The sequence below is a fragment of the Pristiophorus japonicus genome, chromosome 7 (assembly GCF_044704955.1).
Source record: "Pristiophorus japonicus isolate sPriJap1 chromosome 7, sPriJap1.hap1, whole genome shotgun sequence".
In the NCBI taxonomy this organism is placed as follows: domain Eukaryota; kingdom Metazoa; phylum Chordata; class Chondrichthyes; family Pristiophoridae; genus Pristiophorus; species Pristiophorus japonicus.
The window spans coordinates 88310169-88335737 of NC_091983.1; the positions used below are offsets into that span (position 1 = coordinate 88310169).

General features: G+C 41.8%; 1 protein-coding gene across 4 annotated transcripts in view; it reads right to left on the reverse strand.

The window, feature by feature from the left end:
• The window catches only part of LOC139267186 (microtubule-associated protein RP/EB family member 3-like), a 124363-nt gene that overhangs the window by 24287 nt on the left and 74507 nt on the right, over positions 1 to 25569 (reverse strand). For 3 of the 4 annotated variants that reach the window (XM_070885115.1, XM_070885114.1, XM_070885116.1), the window contains 2 exons: positions 20277 to 20422; positions 4110 to 4311 (listed from right to left, as the gene is read on the reverse strand). In XM_070885115.1, the coding sequence (XP_070741216.1) occupies positions 4110 to 4311; positions 20277 to 20422 (348 nt within the window). The remainder of the gene's footprint in view (positions 1 to 4109; positions 4312 to 20276; positions 20423 to 25569) is intronic. The other variant, XM_070885117.1, reaches the window with a different exon arrangement.

Consider the following 25569-nt stretch of genomic DNA (forward strand, 5'->3'; position numbering starts at 1 on the left):
GGGCCTCGGTTTAATGTCTCATCTGAAAGACAGCACCTCCGACAGTGCAGCACTCCCTCAGTACGGCTGATCTATGTATGGAGCTATTCAATAAGATTCGGAAACATCAACAGGCCCCCATGTCAGGAATAAGGTAGTCTGTTTGATGTAGAAAATCTATGTCAAGCCATATATGGACTTTGTATTTTATATGTTTTATTTAAAAAAAATGTAAACCTCCTTCTTAGTATATTGAATCACAATAAGAAAACATATTCAACATGGAATGTGTTTGGAATACTGGAGTGTCAGTCTAGATTTTTGTGCTTAAGTCTCTGGAGTGGGACTTGAACCCACAACTTTCTGACTCAAAGGAAAGATTGTTGTTACTAATCAAGGCCAACACCAACACGCTTATCACTCCCTAATATTTGTTTCAGCCCTTCCAATTCAGCTTCTGATCCACTCAGTACTGACAGTTAACTGACATTAATGGCACTCTACCTGACTGTCCCTCCAGCCCCTCTTTGTCTTCCTCAACCTCTGTTGCCTTCGACATTCGTGTTGAGCTGTAAGAAATTTCTTTTGCTCCCCCATTACTTGCTTGCACAGAAATCATGTTTGACAAATTTGCTGGAGTTCTTTGAGGATGTAACGAGCAGGGTGAATAAGGGGGAACCAGTGGATGTAGTGTATTTGGATTTCCAGAAGGCATTCGATAAGGTGCCACATAAGAGGTTATTGCACAAGATAAAAGTTCACGGGGTTGGGGGTAATATATTAGCATGGAAAGAGGATTGGCTAACTAACAGAAAACAGAGACTCGGGATAAATGGGTCATTTTCCGGTTGGCAAACAGTGACTAGTGGGGTGCCGCAGGGATCGGTGCTGGGTCCTCAACTACTTACAATCTATATTAATGACTTGGATGAAGGGACCGAGTGTAATGTAGCCAAGTTTGCTGATACAAAGATGGATGGGAAAGCAAATTGTGAGGCGGACACACAAATCTGCAAAGGGCTATAGGCAGGCTAAGTGAGTGGGCAAAAATTTGGCAGATGGAGTATAATCTGGGAAAATGTGAGGTTATCCACTTTGGCAGAAACAATGCAAAAGCAAATTATAATTTCAGCGGAGAAAAATTGCAGTGTGCTGCAGTAGAGGGACCTGGGGGTCCTTGTGCATGAGACACAAATAGTTAGTTTGCAGGTACAGCAAGTAATCGGGAAGGCAAATGGAACATTGGCCTTTATTGTAAGGAGTATAGAGTATAAAAGCAGAGAAATCCTGCTACAACTGTACAGAGTATTGGTAAGACCACACCTGGAGTACTGCGTACAGTTTTGGTCTCCGTATTTAAAGAAGGATATTCTTGCACTGGAGGCTGTTCAGAGAAGGTTCACTCGGTTGATTCCGAAGATGAGGGGGTTGACTTATGAAGATAGGTTGAGCCTATACACATTGGAGTTCAGAAGAATAAGAGGTGATCTTATTGAAACATATAAGATAATGAGGGGGCTTGACAAGGTGGATGCAGAGAGGATATTTCCACTCATAGGGGAAGCTAAAACTAGGGGACATAGTCTCAGAATAAGGGGACCGCCCATTTAAAACTGAGATGGAGAAATTTCTTCTATGAGGGTTGTAATTCTTTGGAATTCTCTGCCCCAGAGAGCTGTGGAGGCTGGGTCACTAAATATATTTAAGGCGGAGATAGACGGATTTTTGAGTGATAAGGGAGTAAAGGGTTATGGGGAGCGGGCAGGGAAGTGGGGCGGAGTCCATGAGCAGATTAGCCATGATCTTATTGAATGGCGGAGCAGGCTCGAGGGGCCAAATGGCTTACTCCTGCTCCTATTTCTTATGTTATGTTCATTCTCTCCATCTTCACCTTCCATGCGAGATGTGAGGAGCTCATGGATTTATTGAAGTTTGAAAATTGAAGCCATCTGCTTGGTAGATTCTGCCTCCTCTTCTCCTTTTTATACCCTTTCCAATCACATCTTAATTCTCCTCCTCAATCCATCTCTGTGGCCCTGTCTTTGGTGGTCTCAACAGTACTACATCTCTTCCAATGACCAGCAGCCACACATCTCTGGCACTGACTATCAATTCTCTGACTACACACCATGGCTAGACCTAATGGTATGCAAACGCCAAGCTTTACTAAACCCAGAGATGATTTTAAATCCCACATTCATTCATTCCCCAAGAAGTAATTCACTTCTGGAACATATCACTTCCATCATTGCTAAAACCTTTCCGAACACTTTCATCACCTCAATTTCTGAAATGCTCTGCTCAGAAGCATTATCGTTGACTTACTTCAGCTAATTGAAACAGTCACAAATTGTTGCACTACAATAATTGGGAGGGGTACATTAACACCTTCTGCGAAGTAATGCAACTCTTATTACACGAAATGTGGATAAATAATCTGTATCAGAATGTTAGCTTTGTAAGCTCTGCCATTAATTGGAAAAAGTACCAGTCAATCTGCTCTATTGAAGGGGTGGCTGTCACTGGGAAGAAGCAACACAGCAAAGACAGCCCAAACATTGGAAAAGACAATAGAATCTCAGAGTATGACGGTAACAAATTTCCCCTTATCCTTAACTGTTCCCCAAGATCAAACACTTCATCACATCACCGCTCTACCAATGCAATGTGATTGCCAAGCACTCAATATAGAATGGTGTTATTCAAGTATATATTGCTAATATAGCAACTCAATATATTTCCTTCTAAGTACTGTCCAAACAAAATTTGTGATTACCTTAAAATCTATTACATATAAAATCACTGAAAGGTCACAACATTCAATTTCAACATGCACGGAAAATCCACGTCACCCTCCCGCATGGGAATTTCTCATTTAAAAAATGTCCACATTTACCAGCATTAGATCTGTAGGTGGCAAAGTGGTAGGTAGTTTTAACGGTAAATACCATAAATATTTGGCTCAAATTAATAGCCTTTACTCTATTCTGGTGTTCTGAGTTAGTTTGACATTCTGGAAACTGCATAGTTCTACAAAGGCTATTCTACAGTAGTGTCAGCTGTGGCTCAGTGGGTATCACATTCGCCTGAGTCACAAGGTTGTGGGTTCAAGTCCACACCAGGAACTTGAGCACATTAATCTAGGCTGATACTCCAGTGCAATGCTGAGGGAGTGCTGCACTGTTGGAGGTGCCGTCTTTCGGATGAGACGTTAAACCGAGGCCCCGTCTGTCCTCTCAGGTAGGCGTAAAAGATCCCATGGCACTATTTCAAAAAAGAGCAGAGGAGTTATCCACGGTGTCCTGGCCAATATTGATCCCTCAATCAACATAACAAAAACAGATTATCTGGTCACCATCACATTGCTGTTTGTGGGAGTTTGCTGTGTGCAAGTTGGCGGCCGTGTTTCCCACATCACAACAGTGACTACACTCCAAAAGTACTTCATTGGCTGTAAAGCACTTTGAGATGTCCAGTGGTTGTGAAAGGTGCTATATAAATGCAAATATTCCTTTATCTTGTTTCATGAAAGTATGTTCATCAGTGTATTATTTTAATAATTAAGTTTTCCCCGCTGCTTCCTTTACTATGGCTGCCCCAGCCAAAAGTTAAGCTCCCCCTCCCTTCCAGATATTTTGTTTTCCTGACCTCAATGGCACTCAGTCCCAACACTGGCCTTTGGCTCTCCCAACAGGGGTCATTCTTCTTTGCCATGCCCACCGGCCTGGCTTCGGATTCTGATCCTGTTCCCTTCCCTCACCTTTCCTCCTCTTCCTTCTATAGAAACATAAATGTCATCAGTTCTTCTTACTTGCACTGAATTTAGGTTCCTCAGTCCCATTTTCCTGCTTTCCTCCATACCCTTTAATATTCCTCCTCTTTAGGTAATTATACCGTACATTTTTGAATGATGTTATCAATTTAGCATTGACCAACACTCATGGCAATGCATTCCACAATCTGATAATTCTGCGTGACAAGGCTTCTTCTAATCGTCCCTTTATGTATCTTCAGCATATATCCTCTGCATGTAAACTCAGCATGTAAAATAAGAGCATTAGTTGAGTTATCATTTGAGAGTATGCTCAGAAGGGACAAAATTCTATAACCCAACAGGCAATCACATTTACCTGCAGTGCCCACAGGTCTCTTCGGTTTGTTGAATATTTGTTCACCTGGGTTGTGTGGTGGAACTACATCCTGTCCTTGTCTTGCATAAACTGGGTCATAATCCTTTCCATCGTAGTTTGCATCAAAAAATTTCTTAAACCATTGAACAAATTCAAAATTGTCTTGGAACTTTCCTTTCACTAATTTTTCTACTGGAATAATCTGAAAAAACATGAAAACATAAATTTTTTGTCCAATCTGGTTAGTTCGCATTCTTCAAGTTAAGCTATCCTCCATACACCTATGATACTGATCAAATCCATTAAACCGTAAAATTTTCAATGTATTAGCCTACTGAAGAGTACGTATCACCCCAGGATTTGATTGCCCTTGCTCTGCTTTTATATAGAAAGAGATATTCAATTATTTTATTTCTGGAAAGAATTGAGCCAAATTTACCAATTTGAAATTTTTTTTCCTATATTAATTTTATGTTGCACAATTCAAGCTATGTTTGTAAAAAGGCATAGCACCTTCACCACACCCCCCCCCCCCCACCCACCAAAATCAAAGAGAGAGAAACTGCAAAATACAGACAGCATTTTATTCTTCAATTCAGAGTGGAGTAAGATGGGAAAACTGGACTTGGAGAAGTGAGAAGAATTTCGAAGAATACTCCTGAGGATTTTCAAAATGTGCTGTGTAATATTCTTCACGTGGCTTTTAAAGAGGGAACTGATCACACATTAGATCGGTGGATTGAAAACTTGTTTGCAAACAAAATGATGACGACGACAAATGGAAAAGATTGCTTGGGAAGCAATGACCTGTAGTCACACAAGGATATGTTCGACAACTCAAATGATATGAGGAGGATACCTCTGGTAATATGACAAATGTTTCAATCTATGTGATCAGATGAGTGCTTTACATAGAAACAGAAAATAGGAGGCGGCCATTCGGCCCTTCGAGCCTGCACCACCATTCAATAAGATCATGGCTGATCATTCACCTCAGTACCCCTTTCCTGCTTTCTCTCCATACCCCTTGATCCCTTTAGCCGTCAGGGCCATATCTAACTCCCGCTTGAATATATCCAATGAACTGGCATCAACAACTCTCTGCGGCAGGGAATTCCACAGGTTAACAACTCTGAGTGAAGAAGTTTCTCCTCATCTCAGTCCTAAATGTCTTACCCCTTATCCTAAGACTGTGTCCCCTGGTTCTGGACTTCCCCAACATCGGGAACATTCTTCCCGCATCTAGCCTGTCCAGTCCCGTCAGTATCTTATACGTTTCTATGAGATCCCCTCCCATCCTTCCAAACTCCAGTGTATAAAGGCCCAGTTGCTCCAGTCTCTCCTCATACGTCAGTCCAGTCATCCCTGGAATCAGTCTGGTGAACTTTCGCTGCACTCCCTCAATAGCAAGAACATCCTTCCTCAGATTAGGAGACCAAAACTGAACACAATATTCCAAGTGAGGCCTCACCAAGGCCCTGTACAATTGCAGTAAGACCTCCCTGCTCCTATACTCAAATCCCCTAGCAATGAAGGCCAACATGCCATTTACCTTCTTCACCGCCTACTGTACCTGCATGCCAACTTTCAATGACTGATGAAACATGACACCCAGGTCTCGTTGCACCTTCCCTTTTCCTAATCTGCCGCCATTCAGATAATATTCTGCCTTTGTGTTTTTGCCACCAATGTGGATAACCTCACATTTATCCACATTATACTGCATCTACTATGCATTTGCCCACTCACCTAACCTGTCCAAATCACCCTGCAGCCTCTTAGCATCCTCCTCACGGCTCACACCGCCACTCAGTTTAGTGTCATCTGCAAACTTGGAGATATTACACTCCATTCCTTCATCCAAATCATTAATGTATATTGTAAAGAACTCGGGTCCCAGCACTGAACCATGCGGCACTCCACTAGTCACTGCCTCCCACTCCGAAAAGGACCCACTTATCCTGACTCTCTGCTTCCTGTCTGCCAACCAGTTCTCTATCCACGCCAGTACATTACACCCAATACCATGTGCTTTGATTTTGCACACCAATCTCTTATGTGGGACCTTGTCAAAGGCCTTTAGAAAGTCCAAATACACCACATCCACTGGTTCTCCCTTGTCCACTCTACTAGTTACATCCTCAAAAAATTCCAGAAGGTTTGTCAAGCATGATTTCCCTTTCATAAATCCATGCTGACTTGGACCGATCCGGTCACTGCTTTCCAAATGCGCTGCTATTTCATCCTTAATAATTGATTCCAACATTTTCTCCACTACTGATGTCAGGCTAACCGGTCTATCATTACCTGTTTTCTCTCTCCCTCCTTTTTTAAAAAGTGGTGTTACATTAGCTACCCTCCAGTCCAAAGGAACTGGTCCAGAGTCGATAGACTGTTGGAAAATGATCACCAATGCACCCACTATTTCTAGGGCCACTTCCTTAAGTACTCGGGATGCAGACAATCAGGCCCTGGGGATTTATCAGCCTTCAATCCCATCAATTTCCCCAACACAATTTCTCGCCTAATAAGGATATCCTTCAGTTTCTCCTTCTCACTAGACATTTGGTCCCCTAGTACATCCGGAAGTTTATTTGTGTCTTCCTTTGTGAAGACAGAACCAAAGTATTTGTTCAATTGGTCTACCATTTCTTTGTTCTCCATTATAAATTCACCTGAGTCTGACTGCAAGGGACCTACGTTCGTCTTCACTAATCTTTTTCTCTTCACATATCTATCAAAGCTTTTGCAGTCTGTTTTTATGTTCCCGGCAAGCTTCCTCTCGAACTTTCTTTTCCCCTTCCTAATTAAACCCTTTGTCCTCCTCTGCTGAATTCTAAATTTCTCCCAGTCCTCAGGTTTGCTGCTTTTTCTGGCCAATTTATATGCCTCTTCCTTGGATCTAACACCAACCTTAATTTCCCTTGTTAGCCACGGTTGAGCTACCTTCCCCGTTTTATTTTTACTCCAGACAGGGATGTAAAATTGTTGAAGTTCATCCATGTGATCTGGAAATGTTTGCCATTGCCACCGTCAACCCTTTAAGTATTATTTGCCAGTCTATTTTAGCCAATTCACTCCTCATGCCATCGAAGTTAGCTTTCTTTAAGTTCAGGACCCTAGTTTCTGAATTAACTGTGTCAATCTCCATCTTAATAAAGAATTCTACCATATTATGGTCACTCTTCCCCAAGGGGCCTCGCACAACAAGATTGCTAATTAGTCCCTTCTCATTACACATCACCCAGTCTAGGATGGCCAGCTCTCTAGTTGGTTCCTCGACATATTGGTCAAGAAAACCATCCCCAATACACTCCAGGAAATCCTCCTCCACCGCATTGCTACCAGTTTGGCTAGCCCAATCTATGTGTAAATTAAAGTCGCCCATGATAACTGTTGTACCTTTATTGCACACATCCCTTATTTCTTGTTTGATGCTGTCCTCAATCTTACTACTACTGTTTGGTGGTCTGTACACAACTCCCACCAGCGTTTTCTGCCCTTTGGTATTCCGTAGCTCCACCCATACCGATTCCACATCATCCAAGCCAATGTCCTTCCTTACTATTGCATTAATTTCCACTTTAACCAGCAACGCCAACCCCGCCCCCTTTTTCCTTCTGTCTATCCTTCCTAAATGTTGAATACCCCTGGATGTTGAGTTCCCAGCCTTGGTCCCCTGGAGCCATGTCTCCGTGATGCCAATTATATCATATCTATTATCTGCTATCTGCGCAGTTAATTCATCCACCTTATTTCGAACACTCCTCGCAATGAGGCACAGAGCCTTCAGGCTTGTCTTTTTGACACACTTTGCCCCTTCAGAATTTTGTTGTAATGTGGCCCTTTTTGTTTTTTGCCTTGGGTTTCTCTGTCCTCCACTTTTACTATTCTCCTTTCTATCTTTTGCCTCCCTGCATAGGTTCCCATGCCCCTGCCGTATTAGTTTAACTCCTCCCGAACAACACTAGCAAACACTCCCCTGGGACATTGGTTCCGGTCCTGCCAAGGTGCAAACCGTATGGTTTATACTGGTCCCACCACCCCCAGAACCGGTTCCAATGTCCCAGGAATTTGAATCCCTCCCTTCTGCACCACTCCTCAAGCCACGTATTCATCTGAGCTATCCTGCGATTCCTACTCTGACTAGCACGTGGCACTGGTAGCAATCCTGAGATTACTACTTTTGAGGTCCTACTTTTTAAATTTAGCTACTAGCTCCCTAAATTCATCGCGTAGGACCTCATCCCGTTTTTTACCTGTATCGTTGGTACCTATATGCACCACGACAACTGGCTGTTCACCCTCCCTTTTCAGAATGTCCTGCACCCGCTCCGAGACAACCTTGACCCTTGCACCAGAGAGGCAACATACCATCTTGGAGTCTTGGCTGCGACCACAGAAACGCCTACCTATTCTCCTTACAATTGAATCCCCTATCACTATCGCTCTCCCACTCTTTTTCCTGCCCTCCTGTGCAGCAGAGCCACTCATGGTGCCATGAACTTGGCTGCTACTTCCTTCCCCTGATAAGTCATCACCCTCAACAGTATCCAAAGCTGTGTATCTGTTTTGCAGGGGGATGACCGCAGGGTCCCCTGCTCTACCTTCCTTGCATTGCTCTTCCCGTTGGTCACCCATTTACTATCTGGCTGTGTACCCATTACCTGCGGTGTGACCAACTCACTAAACGTGCTATTTACATCATTCTCAGCATCGTGGATGCTCCAGAGTGAATCCACACATAGCTCCAGGACCGCAATGCGGTCTGTCAGGATCTGCAGATGGATGCACTTCTCGCACACGGTCGTCGTCAGGAAGCGTCCCTGACTTCCCACATAGTACAGGAGGAGCATAACACGTGTCCGAGCTGTCCTGCCATGACTTAACCCTTAGATTAACCTAATTTGGCAACAACAATGCTAAATGTTACTTACTGATAAGGAAAAGAAAAAAAGAAAAGCTACTTACCAATCACCAGCCAATCACTTACTCCCTTGGCTGTGACGTCACCTTTTGATTTCTTTCTACTTTGTTTTTGCCTCCCTGCTGCAGCTGCACCGGCTGACCTTTATAGGCCGCTCGACACACCGGACAGCCGCTGCTCGCATTGCCGCCTCAGCAACGAACTCTGGGCCTTTATAGGCTGCTCGACGCTCCCCGGACAGCCGCTGCTCGCACTGCTGCCTCACCAACGAACTCTGGGCCTTTATAGGCCGCTCGACGCTCCCCGGACAGCCGCTGCTCGCACTCCCGCCTCACCAACGAACTCCGGGCCTTTATAGGCCGCTCGACGCTCCCCGGACTGCCGCTGCTCGCACTCCCGCCTCACCAACGAACTCCGGGCCTTTATAGGCCGCTCGACGCTCCCCGGACTGCCGCTGCTCGCACTCCCGCCTCACCAACGAACTCCAGGCCTTTATAGGCCGCTCGACGCTCCCCGGACTGCCGCTGCTCGCACTCCCGCCTCACCAACGAACTCTGGGCCTTTATAGGCCGCTCGACGCACCGGACTGCCGCTGCTCGCACTCCCGCCTCACCAACAAACTCTGGGCCTTTATAGGCCGGTCGACGCTCCCCGGACTGTCGCTGCTCGCATTCCCGCCTCAGCAACGAACTCTGGGCCTTTATAGGCTGGTCGACGCTCCCCGGACTGCTGCTGCTCGCACTCCCGCCTCACCAGCACATGGTTTACATTGCAAGGTTTCAAGAAAAATCAAGCCGATAATGCCTTCTTTTCGTCCCTGCAATTTTTTTTTGAGTTTCTCTACTAGTCCATCGCCTCCTGAAAGTAATGACATGTTGGTGTGCCAGCGACCTGCTGAAGAGGAGATTCTTCATTTGTAAGCCAGTACTATTCAACTGGGAATGTGGGAATAAAAAGATCAAAGCCAAGGAGGTTAAAAGCATATAAACTCTTCAAAAAAGAACATTTTGTCCTGATTTCTATATGGGCTAAATTCCAAAAGCCCACCTGGACTGCAAGTTAAATCTCTGTTGAGCCAAGCCCTTTTCCTCGAATATTAATTCTTCAAGCAGAGAGAAGATTTTTCCCCCAGTGAGTAGTGGATATGTGGAACTGACTCTAGCAAATGCTGTACCAATTCTTTTAAATAAAAAAAGCTAGTTAAGCATCTGGTTAAATATGGGATTGAAGATTACAATGACATACAGTGGTGATCTAACACATGCATTAACCAAACTGACTTCTAATGGAACCACAGATGACTATCTTGTTGAACATAACTTGTCAGCATTGTATATCTTGGTTGTACGCTTGGATTAATATTCTGAAACTTTATTTTGCTCAAAATATTTTCTATTCCATACTTTGTTACTTTCTTTATATTAGTCAATGTAATCCCTAGGGCAGTGAGAGATACATGGAAAGATTGACAAAGGGCCATCAATTTTGTATTCTCTGCAAAGAGGTGTGCCAGGGACACCTTAATCTGAATCAAGTGCTCTTTTGTTTGACTGGTACATTTACATGGCATGGGCATTAATAATTTAAACAAATGCATCAGGTGCAATAGGACCAAACCATTTGTCAGGTTTACCTTTGAAACTACAGAAGCAGGAAAGGGAGGAAGAGGAAAGTGACACCATCTGCAGCTCAACCACACAAGACAAATATGAAATTAGACTAATCCTTCAACTCTGGCGTCTCATGCATCTCCCACTCTCTTAACTCCACCATTGATGGCCATGCCTTCAGCCATGTAGGTCTCAAGCTCTGCAATTATCGCCTTGAATCTCTCCGTCCTTCTCTCTCCTACTTTAAAACCCTCCTTTAAACCAACCTTGATAACAAAGCTTTTGGTCACTCATCGTATAATCTCCTTCTTTGGCTCAGCATCAACTTTTGTCTGATTACGCTCCTGCGAAGAACCTAGGGACATGTTCTTATGTTACATAGAAACATAGAAAATAGGTGCAGGAGTAGACCATTCAGCCCTTCGAGCCTGCACCACCATTCAATATGATCATGGCTGATCATGCAACTTCAGTACCCCATTCCTGTTTTCTCTCCATACCCCTTGATCCCTTTAGCCGTAAGAGCCACATCTAACTCCCTTTTGAATATATCTAACGAACTGGCCTCAACAACTTTGTGGTAGAGAATTCCACAGGTTTACTATTCTCTGAGTGAAAACGTTTTTCCTCATCTCGGTCCTAAATGGCTTACCCCTTATCCTTATAGACATGTTGCTGTACTATTCTTAGGAATGGCACTTACACATGGAGAAGTGCCCACTTGCAACTTACACTAATTTTAAAACTCAGATTTATTGGCTTTGAATCTAAACCTATGTTATATGGAAGAGAACAAATAATGAAAATTAGAAAGTAGTGACTTAATTGAGATCATATTGATACAATGAAGTTGGTACTAGACCAATGAAGTCTTGAGTTAAAATCCCAAACTGAATTCAATAAAAGGTGCTAATTTGCATCCGAGCACCTGAAAAAGGCCATTAAAGCTGCTGGATTGTCATAAAAATTCTGTATCAGTGCCGTGTTCCAACACATGACTCCAGAATCCACACTACATAGCCAACACTTAATGCCCCCTGAAGTGATCTAGAACGGTATTCAGTTGTGCAATCAGTACAAAATTGGAAGACAGCCCACTAGCATCTTTCCCAGGGCAATTAAAATAGTCTCACCGTCATCATATTCCGAGAACAAAAAGAAAGCATCCTAATTAATTACGTTTGTAACAGGTTAAATCTAGTTCCTAAGGAATTTGAATTATTACATGAAAATGGATTTCTACAGCACAGAAGCAAGTGGTGAGCCTTCTGCTTGAAGGGCTGAAGGCACTCCCACAATGCTGTTAAGTAGGGAGTTCCAGGATTTTGAACCAACAGCGAGGAAGGAACGGTGATTATATGTCCAAGTCGGGATGGTGTGTGACTTAGAGGGGAACTTGGAGGTAGTGGTGTTCCCATGCACCTGCCGCCTTTGTCCTTCTAGATGGTGGAGGTTTGTGGGTTTGGGAGGTACTGTCGAAGATAATGACCGTCAGGCTATTGATTGGAATCTTATGGGACAGCTCTCCCAACTTTGTGGCACCAATCCCCAGATGTTAGCAAGGACGACTTTGCATCGTCGACTCAAATGGGTGTGCCATTGTCATGCCCGCTGCCTAGATTGCAGCCGAATGGTCTGTCTTGTGTTAATATTTTTATTCTTTTCTGTAGCTGTTTGATAGAACTGAGTGGCTTACTAAGCGATTTCAGAAGACAGTTAAGAGTCAACCATGCTGCTGAGACTGAAGTCACATATAGGCTAGACCGGTTAAGGACAGCAGATTTCCTTCCCTCAAGAACATTACTGAACCAGTTGGGTTTTTATGACTATCCGACAGCTCCAAGGTCACTTTTACTGATACCAGCTTTTAATTCCAAATTTATTTAGTTTAAAAAAAAGACTGAATTCAAATTCACAAACTACCAGGGTGTGATTTGACTTGTGCTCTGGATTACTAGTCCAGTAACATAACCATTACATTACCCGTGAGGTCCACACCTAACTAAAAATGCCTCAAATAAATCACTAAATAAAGGATTCCAATCTTGCTACCATCAGAAATGACCTTGTGGAGCACAAAATAGTTATTTTGAGTAATACAGGAATTCTACATTGGAATTCTATGCTTGAATCATGATTGGATCAGGCAATCATCAGGTATTCATTTAAAGGTTATAGTTAAAATCCTGAGGGCTGGGCTTTGGGGGTTTTTTCGGCAAAAACGGTTGCGATACGTGAAACTTACTGTTTTCACTGCGCTACCGATTTTAGCCCAAAATTTCTGCCTTTACGCATCGGTAAGGGAGGCATTGCATACTCATTTGCGGCGCAAACCGTGAGTTTCGGCAATTTTAGTCCGGGGCCGGGAGCGCTGCAAGAGAGGCCTTGGGAGGGGGGAAAACAAAATCCAAACACATTTACAAGACCCTTATCTATCGAATCGCTGAAAACAAAATTAATAAAAACTTTAACTTACCTTTTTAGCAGGTTTTCGTACTTAACACTGCTGGCAGGGCTACATTGACAGGTTTGACCTGTTGCTATTCTGGGCGCGGCGTACGGGTCCGGGAGTGTGTCGAATGTCCGACGCAAACTGCATCGTTGCATGTTGGCACACCTCTCCCCGGCGGTGCTTGGAAGCGCCGCCGTAAACAGGTATCTGAGGATCCCACTCGGGCTTTGCGACCGGGTTTTCGCGGCAAAACCCCGATCGCAAACCTCTGAAAATCCGGCCCTTAATGTTCGTTTCAACATGTATTGAGACAGGCAGATCGCCCATGGTATTACACATGGGTAATCTGGGTCTAGAATGTGATTGTGATGTTTAGCCAGTAAACTGACCTGTACCACAGCTTAAAAATTCCTAAACAGGCAAATCCAAGTAAATAAAGCTGCTTGTAAACTCAAGAGGGCAATTGTAACTTCTTGTAAATTTCCCACTTCAAATGAAAAGAATCGATCATGAAAATAACTACAGTTAAAAAAGTGTTTTGCACCTGTAACATGTGACACTGCAGTGTTATGGCTGGAGTGTGACAGACATGCATTGGGAACACAAAAACAGAAGTAGGCCATTCGGTGTCTTGAGTATGTTCTGTCATCTATTAGATCATGGTTAATGCAAGACTATAATAAATAAATAAATGGATATATCTCAGTGAATTGCAAGGCAATAATCCATTTGCGCAGTTTAAATTCACTTTTGAATGCATTGTGGAAATAGGGACCGATATCACCGAACAGTTTTTTTTCAATTTTTGAAACACTGCATGTTTTCCATTGCTGTTGGATTGTGCAAATTAAGATAACCTACCTGGATATGGTCTTCCTCATGATTTCAATGCAGTTTATCCTCCACATACAGATGAATCAGGTCTGTAATCCAATGGGGGAAATCACAGGACTCTGTCCTTTTAATAATGTTCCTCGCAACAGCCATGTGATCTCCCTCACTCCCACACTGTACACAAGTCATCGATCCCGATTCCCTCCTTAGGAATTTTTGACGGAGGTGGCTGAAAAGTAGACCGAGGTGATACAACGAAGGAGAAATTAAACAAAATTAACAATCAATCTCCAAGCACTCCAAATCAGCATGAAGACAGTTGGGAAGGAAGATTGAAGCTCTTTATGTAGAGGATAAAATACATTTAAAGAATGAGGAAGAACCAACACCAAAGATGGTTCATCATATTTGCTTCCTCATTTTTATCCTTCAGATACAGACTTATACCATGGTAGCAGCAAAAATGGAGATGGGTAATTCTGTGATTTGATTTAAAGACCAGCTTAGAGAACTGATGTGCCAAAGATGGTATTTGCCTTAGCAGATATATTCAAACAGTGGTTGGTGTTTAGGAACATGTTGAGGCTCATCTAAGTGACTGCCTTATAGCTAGGCTCTCTCAAAATTAATCCATTAAGTTGCAGACTCAGCAGAATAAACATTAATTTGGCTTGCACGTTCCCAAACCAGCTAACATAATAGAGAAATACATTCTATTATCTATCCACAATATATTGCTTGGAGATGGGTACACTTAAGAGTTACCTCAAAGAAGCAAAATTGTCTAGTATGACAACCCCTTGATCCAATCCATTCTGCAAAATATTAACAGTGAATGCTGCAATCAACTTCAGAGGAGCACAACGGGAAGAGACAATCTGACAACAGAATTTGAGAAGTAAATTTTTGAAACAATTTTTGAAAAAACAAATGAAGGAGGTCCAAGAATGGCTGCATTTGAATGTCAAAGTATGGTAGTTGCAGCACCAAAGCATATTGTTCAGTTACTTGTCATGCAGAAATGAGCGCCAAGAAACCAATCACATTTGGCCTCAAGTGATCGCAAGAGTAAAGAGGCATATAAAAGTTTAGAAAAAACAAAATTATCACAAGCTGGTTCCAAAGCTCTGTATGTAGAGGATAAAATACATTTAAAGAATGAGGAAGAACTAATACCAAGAGTATTGCCAAACAAAAACTTTTTATAAACCTCAATATCAGGCAAAGACTAGAAAGAAAAATGCTTGGTATTTTACTTAGAGGATTAATGAATCATCCAAACATCAAAACACAAGCCTTTCCCATAAGGTGTCATTTCCCTTCAGAAAAAAAAATCAAACGGTTAAGACTATATTGAACATGGAAAGGAGGATCGTTAGTTCACAGGCTACACTGCCCAAGAGCCAACCTATCAAATGGAGGATCAGAGGAGGAAGAACAAAAAAAGAATTGTGCCACTTCTGTAAGTCCATTTGGACTAACAGGGTTGGGCCATGAGAGAGGGTGGGATAGGTCAATAAACAAAGTTGGAGAAACATTTTTCTTCAGCCAATATGGAACACTAGGATCACTGCTGTTTCCTCAGTCTGAATTATATATAATAGTCATAAAATTAGATGAAATGCAAACAGTAATATTTCCCCCAGAAGACTAAGACTATCAATAGCCAATCACAGAACTGTCTTAATTGTTATAAAAAGATAACCAAAATTATCAGCCTTTTGTTTTAAAGTGGCTATCAAATAATTTTCTGGACAATCACATGTTCTGAAAATGACATTGACTGCTTTTAGATAGCAAATTCACTTGGGGGATATACCTTGCCCCTGCTCATAAAATCTGCTAAAACATTCCAGACACTGGGGAGGTGCCAAGCAGAAAGGCCAGCAACATAAATACCAAACACGAAGAGTGTCTCTATACAGAGAATGAGACTGACATCTAATTTGCTAACGCGACTTTTTGATTATCTGTTCAGATCCTCAAAAGCTGTCAGCAAGTTAAATCCTCAAAGAACTTATGGCACTTGTAGATGGACAAATTTCACTCAGTACACTTCAGTGGTCATCTGTACTTGTAAGCTGCAAAGTGTTCATATCCAGGTAGGGGTTTTCCATTTATCTACATGAGGAACATCACAGATGACCCTGCAATAGATTACCTGGGGGGTCCACGGTGATTTATACAGTTGATCTCCTCGACTGATAAAATCAATCCAAGCCATTCCATACCAAATGTTGAAACTCCATGAAGAGGTGGAAGGAAAAATCTTCTATTGTTTATACATAGAAATAGCTCCAAAGTGTTCACGGCTTACAGTAGGGTCCAGAATAAATAAAATGGTATTTCAGGATTAAACTCAGGCAAGATTTACCTTGGGCAACAAGGACCTAAAAATTATTTCGTCCTCTAATTCAGAGCATTGAAAATGGCTCTCTAAATTAGTGAACCTCAAGATACACAAGCACCAGCTGTAATTTGACAAAGCAGCGTTAGCTTCCACTGTCAAAGATTGCATGTGCACCAACCAAATACCACTGAACTATCAGCTACCAAAACCATATCTCGTCATTAAACAAGCTAGACCAATACATGCTGTATCTGACACTTACTTGTTATAACATGCTCACACTGAGGCAAATGTTTTCTTGAAGTTTTAACAGGCGAGGTACTCATTCAAAGACTGTACAGAACTACCTCAACACTGGTCTCAGAAAACCAACCAACTTGAGTTAGATGGACAACATCTATCTCAGAACCTACTTAAAGTAGACAACTAGTGACAGGATAGGATATTCTTCTACATCTTAGTAAGCACCAAGAATATTTGTACTTCTAATCTTTAGGCTGGAATCTCAACTCCAACATTTCACTCCAAGTCATTCTTTGCTCCAGATATCTTTGTCCAGCGCTTCAGATTTTCTCAACAAATGCTTCTTGACAATGAAGCATCACACTTTATTGGGGGTATTGCAGTGATGAACGACAATGAAGATGTTGCTTGAAATAGCCGATGATAAAGCATACTAAATATAAATGCAAAGGAGTAAATGACAAAATTGAACTTCAATCTGATGTAAAATAAAATTTGAAGAAGATTAAAAACTTCAAAAAGAAGTTACTGAGTGAAAGGCAATAGTACAACATTGCTGTTGACAGAGGAAAAAACAGGAGGGAATCGGGACTGAAGTTTTATATATACACCAAAGTAGTGAGGGAGATCTTGCAGTCCCTGGAGGAAGACAAAGCAATCTGTGATTTCTGTTGCTAGATGACAGACCTGATTCACCTGTATATGGAGTATGCACAAAGTAAGAAAAATGGATGCTAACTTTATTTTCAGTAGGTATAATGCCTTGATGAGCCATGTGATGCAGGACCTCACAAAATATTAGTTTTATTCTATACCAGTTCCAAACTTCATCAGATTATTTAGATAATTGTCCCAGTAGTTCAATATCATGTGCACATTAGATACACTTACATTTATAATTATTCTATTACAAACCTTAAAAGGTGAAAAGCTCCTAGGACTGAGAAAAGTGAATTGCCCTTTTTATTCTGTCTGTTGATAAAGACCAAAAGTGCTTAGGAAAAATTGTTTATGTAAGTTCATGCACTTCCTTACCAGATGAATGACAATACAGGAGCTGTGAAGGTTGCTAATGTTATTCCCGAAATTACACCACAATAATTTCACTACCTTACCTTCAAAGTACTCAAAAGATGCATCTTCAAAAGTGTGGAGGGCTAGGAGTTGCTCTCCCTTATTTCTACTGCATCAAATAGAAAAATAAACATTCTATGGCTTTGTCAGTACAACCATTACAACCTGAAATGGTTCTTCAGCATGATTATGACACAATTATACTGAAAAATATTTTTCTAGAATAGAATGAAACTCTTCCTTCAATTGCAGGCAGTAACTTTTGTCGTCAACTGTATGAACGATTTTTACTGTGTACTCAGAATTTAAATTAGAAAACTATTTTGCAGATGTACTTTGAATGAAATTTACTAATACTAGAAATTAGAAGTGAAAATTTATGCTTTCAATGCTTCGTGTGATATTGCATATAGAATATATATATATATATATATATATATATATATATTTTAAAACAAATTTTAATATTTAATGCAGTGCTAGCCAATTAATGAACACATTAACTAACACTGTTAAAGACAATTGCTTAGGCACCAACTGTTAAAATTTCTATCCTTTAAAATGTGTAACATTCTAAAAATAATTTAAAACAGAATTGCTGCTGTACTGTCACAATTATGTATTAGTGCAACTCATCCAAAATAGCAATACTTTATACAGACAAATAGTAATTGAGTCTATGTTGCCATACAATACATTCAGCCTTAAAGCTCAAAGGATTGGCTTCTACCTTTTCAATCTTCCAACGGAAAGTCTGATTCTGGGGAAGTCTTAATGGCATTAGTTCTTCATCACTTAAGATATGTCAGTTGGAATCCACACACATACGTTTCAAGTCTTCGTTAAGCAAAGTAATTTTTGCCCTTAAAAGACTTCTATTGTAACAAATATTAAGCATTCATCTTCATTTATATCTCTTAAGCAGCGGTTAAAAAAATAAAATGTGAAAAATGCTCGACTCAAACAGAACACTGGTGAGTTGGGAAGCATTGATTGTGCAGGGTTGTATTGTTAGAGGGATGACTTGAGTTGTGAAACAAAAATAGGAAATGTTGTGACTCTCAGTAGGTCAAGCAGCATACATGGAGAGAACAGACAAGTTGATGTTGAATATGTGGACCTTTAATCAGAACGGGAATATATTACAGATGAGCAGCATTTAAAAGAAACAAAGAGAAGACAGAGGGAACACATCCACCCACACGACAAAAGAGAATGTCCTGTAAATTGCTTGAATTGAAAACAGGAGATGGTTAAATAATAAGTGATATTAGCATGAGACAACATAAGGTACAAACAAATTAAAGACATTTATGAGACGCAGTGGGCCATAATTAGTAGCCATTACAGGTACGCACGTGCTGCACCAATTCTGGGTTTGTGTGTGCAAAGCGCATGCACAAAAACCCAAAACTTGCGATCCATCAAGAATTTAACATGGGCTATTTGCCCAATTTCTGCCCAGCGAATATCCGTGAAATTCTTAGGCCTGCTTTTACTAATGTAAGAGTTTAAAAAAAACAAAAATCACATCAATCATTTATACATTAAAAACCCTGTGCAATAAGATAAGTTTAATTTTAGCCCGTTAAAACATGTACATTTATTTTTCAAAAAATGTTTTAAATATTTAATTAAATGCCACTTTAATTAATTTTAAATGTGCAATGTTTTATTTATTTATTTGAAGCTTAGATGTATTTTTGGGTGTATTCCCATTCATGCTTCTGATGATTCCATACATATGGGTATTTTATTTGCGGATCTGAGGCATTTCCCCGCGGAAGCCCCCAACCTCTAATTCAGGGCCAATAGCTCAGGAAAATGGAGGATAAGGCAGACAGAAATTGAAGTATGAAAAACTGGCAAAAGTTCCTGAGGCAAAAAAGACTGGGTACAGGTCGCCTGCCAGCACAGTGTTCCAAAGGAAGGTCCCCACCCCAAGACCTGTTTATTTACTTCTCCCAACCTCTTGGGTCAGTGGAACCTGCTCTGCTTTGCTCGTTTTTTTTGGCTGCCATCATCTCTATTTATCCCTGATAAACCTGCGTTATCCCCCACCTCTTGAGCTAGTCACACGTTCTCAAGTGTCTCATAAATGCCTTCGATTTCTACCATTTCCACTTGAGCACTTTACAAGTCATTCTATTTCACGTGTGCATGTGATTGCGTACATGCTTCCCCCCCTTCCCTTTGTTCCATTCCTTTTAAATGCTGTTCATCTATAATATCTTCCAGTTCTGATGAAAGGTCCAAACCTGAAATGTCAAAATGTCTGATCGTTCCACAGATGCTGCCTCACCTGAATACTTTGAACATTTTCTGTTTTTGTTTCAGATTTCCACTGTCATAATTTTTTTGTTGAAAATGTTATACATGATCCTTATGTTTAAAATACTTTCTGCTGTCCATTGTTGCTTGCATTACCAAAACAGCTTAGATCCAATACAGGACCAACAGAATATAAGCAATAAGGATTGCTCAACAAAAATTCATAAAAATGGTTTTTGCCTGCAAGAAACTCTTCCTGAACAAAGTACCCTGCAGCAGAATGCTATGTAGAGATGACAGCCCAAGGGAAAAAATTGTAACATGTAGCATGAAGAAAGACTTAATAAGACTTAATAACACAAATAATACCTTTAATTAAAAAATTGTTTTTAATTTGAGTACATACTTTATCAACATTCATTTTCTTGAAGGCTGCCTGTAGGACTTTAAAATGATGTATATATTCATGCTCCAACTTTGCTTGGAATTTCACCTTCTTTAGAAGTATGCAGCCTGGAAAAAGCATATCCATAAACTGACAGTATGCTGTGCCTGTTGAGAAAACAATCCAAATTTGAGAGCGAGCAGAATTAGTTTTGAAAACTCTTGAGAATTCTAGAATATAGGTACGGATTTCATGAATTATTTTGAATATACACATTTATAGTGAAAAGTATGCTGAATAATGGATGCCCCTGGAATAACCAGAAGCCAATAATCGAATCAAGTATTTGAGGAGAAAGACAAAGCTAGTTATTTATACCATCATAGAATGGTTACGGCACAGGAGGCCATTCGGCTAGTTGAGCCCGTGCTGGCTCTCAACTAGTCCCACTCCCCTGCCCTTTCCCCATAGCCCAGCAATTTTTTTCCCCTTAAGGTACTTATCCAATTCCCTTTGAAAGCCACAATTGAATCTGCCTCCACCACCCTTTCTGGCAGTGCATTCCAGATCCTAGCCACTCGCTGCGCAAAGAAGTTTTTCCTCATGTCGCCTTTGGTTCTTCTGCTAATCACCTTAAATGTGTATCCTCTGGTTCTTGACCTTTCCACCAATGAGAACAGTTTCTCTCTACCTACTCTGTCTAGACCCCTCATGATTTTGAACATCTCTATCAAATCTCCTCTAAACCTTCTCTGCTTCAAGGAGAACAACTCCAGCTTTTTCAGTCTATCTATGTAACTGAAGGCCCTCATTCCTGGAACCATTCTTGTAAATCTCTTCTGTGCCCTCTCTAATGCCTTCATAACCGTCTGAAAGTGCAATGCCCAGAATTATATACAACACTCCAGTTGAGGCCAAACCAGTGCTTTATAAAGGTTCATCACAACTTCCTTGCTTTTGTACTCTATGCCTCTATTTCTGAAGCCCAGGAACCCATATGCTTTTTTAACCACCTTTTCAACCTGCCCTGCCACCTTCAACAATTTGTGCTCATATACCCCCAGGTGTCTCTGTTCATGCATACCCTTTAGAATTAATTGTAGCATTTAGTTTATATTGCCTCTGCTCATTCTTCTTACCAAAATGTATCACTTCACACTTTTCTGTGTTAAATTTCTCCTGCCACATGTCTGCCCATTCCACCAGCCTGTCTATATCTTCTTGAAGTCTATCACTATCCTCCTCACTGTTCACTATACTTCCAAGTTTTGTGTCATCTGCAAATTTTGAAATTGTGCCCTGTACCCTTAAGTCTAAGTCATTAATATATATCAAGAAAGTAGTCCCAGTGCCGACCTGAAGAACCCCACTGTGTACCTTCCTCCAGTCCGATAAACAACTGTTCACCACTACTGTTTCTTGTCATTTAGCCAATTTTGTATCCATGCTGCCACTGTCCCTTTTATTCCATGGGCTTCAATTGTGCTGGCAAGTATATTGTGTGGCACTTCATCAAACGACTTTTAGAAGTCCATGTACACCACATCAACTGCATTGCCTTCATCAACCCTCTCTGATGCCTCATCAAAAAACTTAATCAACATAAAGCCTCATGTGGAATTACAGTCTTGGAAGAGTCCACAACATTGGACAATAATCTGTACGATGGACTTTGTGTGGCATTTTTGATGTCACAGGCACAAGGAGAGTCAGTTGAAGAGGGGCAACGAAAGGTGAAAGATTGACAATCCCTGCAGGTTTATTGAGTGATATTCCAAAATTAAATTACCAGGAATATATAAAGAACATATATATTACAATACTATGGTAATGGGCATGGTAATACAATGGTTATGTTACTAGGCTAGCAGTCCAGAAGCCTGGCCTAATAATCCAGATACCATGAGTTCAGACCCACCAGGGAAGTTTAAGAATTTGAATTCAGTGTAAAAAAAATCTGGAAATAAAATGCTGGTATTATTAAAAGTGACCTTGAAGCTGTTGGATTGTCGTAAAAACCCAGCTGGTTCAGTAATGTCCTTTAGGGAAGGAAATCTGTCCTTATCCAGACTCGCCTATAAGAGCCTCAGTCCCACACCAACACAGTTGACTCTTAACTGCCCTATGAAATCGCTTAGCTAGCCACTCAGTTGTATCAAATCCTGAGAAAGCTAAACAAGAAAACCAGACGGACCACTTAGCTGTGTCCCTGACATTGAATCAGGACTCGACAAAGGCATGCCCAGCCCAGTTGATTTTGCATACTCCTTCTCACTAACAACTGGGAACTGGTGCCCAGGTTGTGAGAGCTGTCCAATGGACAAGTCAAGCAAAGAATCATATCTATAGCCAACATCTCCATCTCCTCCATCATCATCCCTGAGTATGTCCTCTCCCACTGCACAACAGACCCACAAGAGGTGGAAGTACAGTGGTACACACTCTTTGGGCCGGGGCGGGGAGAGAGGAGGTGTGGGGGTACGAGTCATCTACCAGACAACATGGAAAATTGTCCAGGTATGTCCTGTCCACAAATCCAACCCAGCCAATTACCATCTTTTTCCCAATCATTGGCAAGTGATGGAAGGAGTCATCAACAGAGTTATTCGCAAGATCTTACAAATCCCCTGGGAGGACAGGCATACCAACATTAGCGTCCTCGACTGGGGTAACATCCCTAGCATTGAAACACTGACCACACTTGAACAGCTCCACATCGTTCGCATGCCCGACACGAGACTCCCAAAGCAAGCGCTATACTCGGAACTCCTTCACGGCAAACAAGCCAAAGGTGGGCAGAGGAAATGTTACAGGGACACCCTCAAAGCCTCCCTGAAAAAATGCAACATCCCCACTGACACTTGGGAGTCCCTAGCCAAAGACCGCCCTAAGTGGAGGAAGTGCATCCGGGAGGGCGCTGAGCACCTTGAGTCTCATCGCCGAGAGCATGCAGAAATCAAGCGCAGGCAGCGGAGAGCGCGTATGGCAAACCAGTCCCACCCCACCCTTTCCCTCAACGACTATCTGTCCCACCTGTGACAGGGACTGTGGTTCTCGTATTGGACTGTTCAGCCACATAAGGATTCATTTTAAGAGTGGAAGCAAGTCTTCCTCGATTCCGAGGGACTGCCTATGATGATGATAACAAGCTGCATTTATTCATCGATAACCTATTCACCGGTGCTCAGTTTGGGTTCCGCCAGGACCACATGGCTGCAGACCTCATTGCAGTTTTGGTTCATGCATGAATTTGAAGCGACAGTGACTGAGCTTGATATCAATGCAGTATTTCAACGAGTGTGGCCGAGCCCTAGTTAACTGATGTCAATGGGGATTCAAGGGAAAACGTTCTAGTGGCTTTCCTGGCACAAATTAAAATTGTTTTGATTGTTGGAGGCCAATCATCCAATAATCTTCAGCCCATTCATCATTGACCTTCCCTCCACCATAAGGTCAGAAATGGAGCTGTTTGCTGATGATTGTAGAAGTCAGCTCCATTTACAATTCCTCAGATAATGCAATCGTCCATGCCCGCATGCAAAAAGACCTGGACAATATATCCAGGCTTGGGCTGATAAGTGGCAAGTAATATCTGTGCCTCTCAAATGCCAGGCAATGACCATCTGCAATGAGAGCTTAATTATTTCCCCTTGATATTCAGTGGCATCACATCCTGGCAAAAAAAAAGGGGGGGGGGGGGAGGAGTCGCCCTTATGTAAAACTGAACTTCATTATAACTGAGATGGACCTATCTAGTTCCGATTAGAGACAAGGAGGAAAGTTGTGGATAAGGATAAGAAACAGGCATGGAAAAAAATTAACTATGGGTGCCTGCTTAAGACCACCAGGTCAGGAGTGGGGGCAGGGACCTTGACCAAAGCTTTGTAGTCAAATATGGGGAGCACAAACACAACAGAAAGAACTGTTATGTGACTTCGACTTAGAAGAAAGAACTGAGTGTAACATAGCCAAGTTTGCTGATGATACAAAGATGGGAGGAAAAGCAATGTGTGAGGAGGACACAAAAAAATCTGCAAAAGGACATAGATAGGCTAAGTGAGTGGACAAAAATTTGGCAGATGGAGTATAATGTTGGAAAATGTGAGGTCATGCACTTAGGCAGAAAAAAAATCAAAGAGCAAGTTATTATTTAAATGGAGAAAGATTGCAAAGTGCCGCAGTACAGCAGGACCTGGGGGTACTTGTGCATGAAACGCAAAAGGATAGTATGCAGGTGCAGCAAGTGATCAGGAAGGCCAATGGTATCTTGGCCTTTATTGCAAAGGGGATGGAGTATAAAAGCAGGGAAGTCTTGCTACAGCAATGCAGGGTATTGGTGAGGCCACACCTGGAATACTGCATGCAATTTTGGTTTCCATATTTACGAAAGGATATACTTGCTTTGGAGCCAGTTCTGAGAAGGTTCACTAGGTTGATTCCGGGGACGAGGGGGTTGACTTATGAGGAAAGGTTGAGTCGGTTGGTTCTCTACTCATTGGAATTCAGAAGAATGAGTGGTAATCTTATCGAAACATATAAGATTATGAGGCGGCTTGACAGGGTGGATGCAGAGAGGATGTTTCCACTGATGGGGGAGACTAGAACTAGAGGGCATGATCTTAGAATAAGGGGCTGCCCATTTAAAACACAGATGAGGAGAAATTTCTTCTCTCAGAGGGTTGTAAATCTGTGGAATTCGATGCCTCAGTGAGCTGTGGAAGCTGCGACATTGACAGAAATAGTCAGTTTCTTAAGCCATAAGGGGTTATGGGGAGCGGGTGTTAATACGGATTCTTTTTCCCTCAATCTGTTTCAGCGAATACACTGACACGCGAACACCTCTTGCCTTTTCTGTAAAAGACCTTTATTGAAGATTCTCCGGCCGGGACTTGTCAAGACAAAGGGACACTCTCAATCAGAGCCTGTTTACCTTCCCCTGGACAAGTCCCTTTTCAGCGCGAAAAGCACAGTAGATATACATTTTCAAAACAAAACACATTTGATTAGCACTTGGTCTATCCAATCCCTTTCTGTTCCCCCCCCCCCTCCCCCGAGTACGTCCAATGGCAGGCAAGAAAGTCTCCCAATTAGGGCTGGTGTCAGGTAGGTTAGTTATAGCTTTGCTACACTGTCTTCCCTTATCAGTAAAGAACCCAATTAGTTTCTCTTCCTCCTTATCAGTAGAAGCTATTACTTTTCCTTTCCTATCTAGGATTGCTTTCTTTCTTTGTGCTGCCTTGGGCTTTCTCATGACCCGTGTCTAACCTCAACTTCAACTCTTGGTAACCCCTTTTTTTTCTGTTGATTCTGCAGT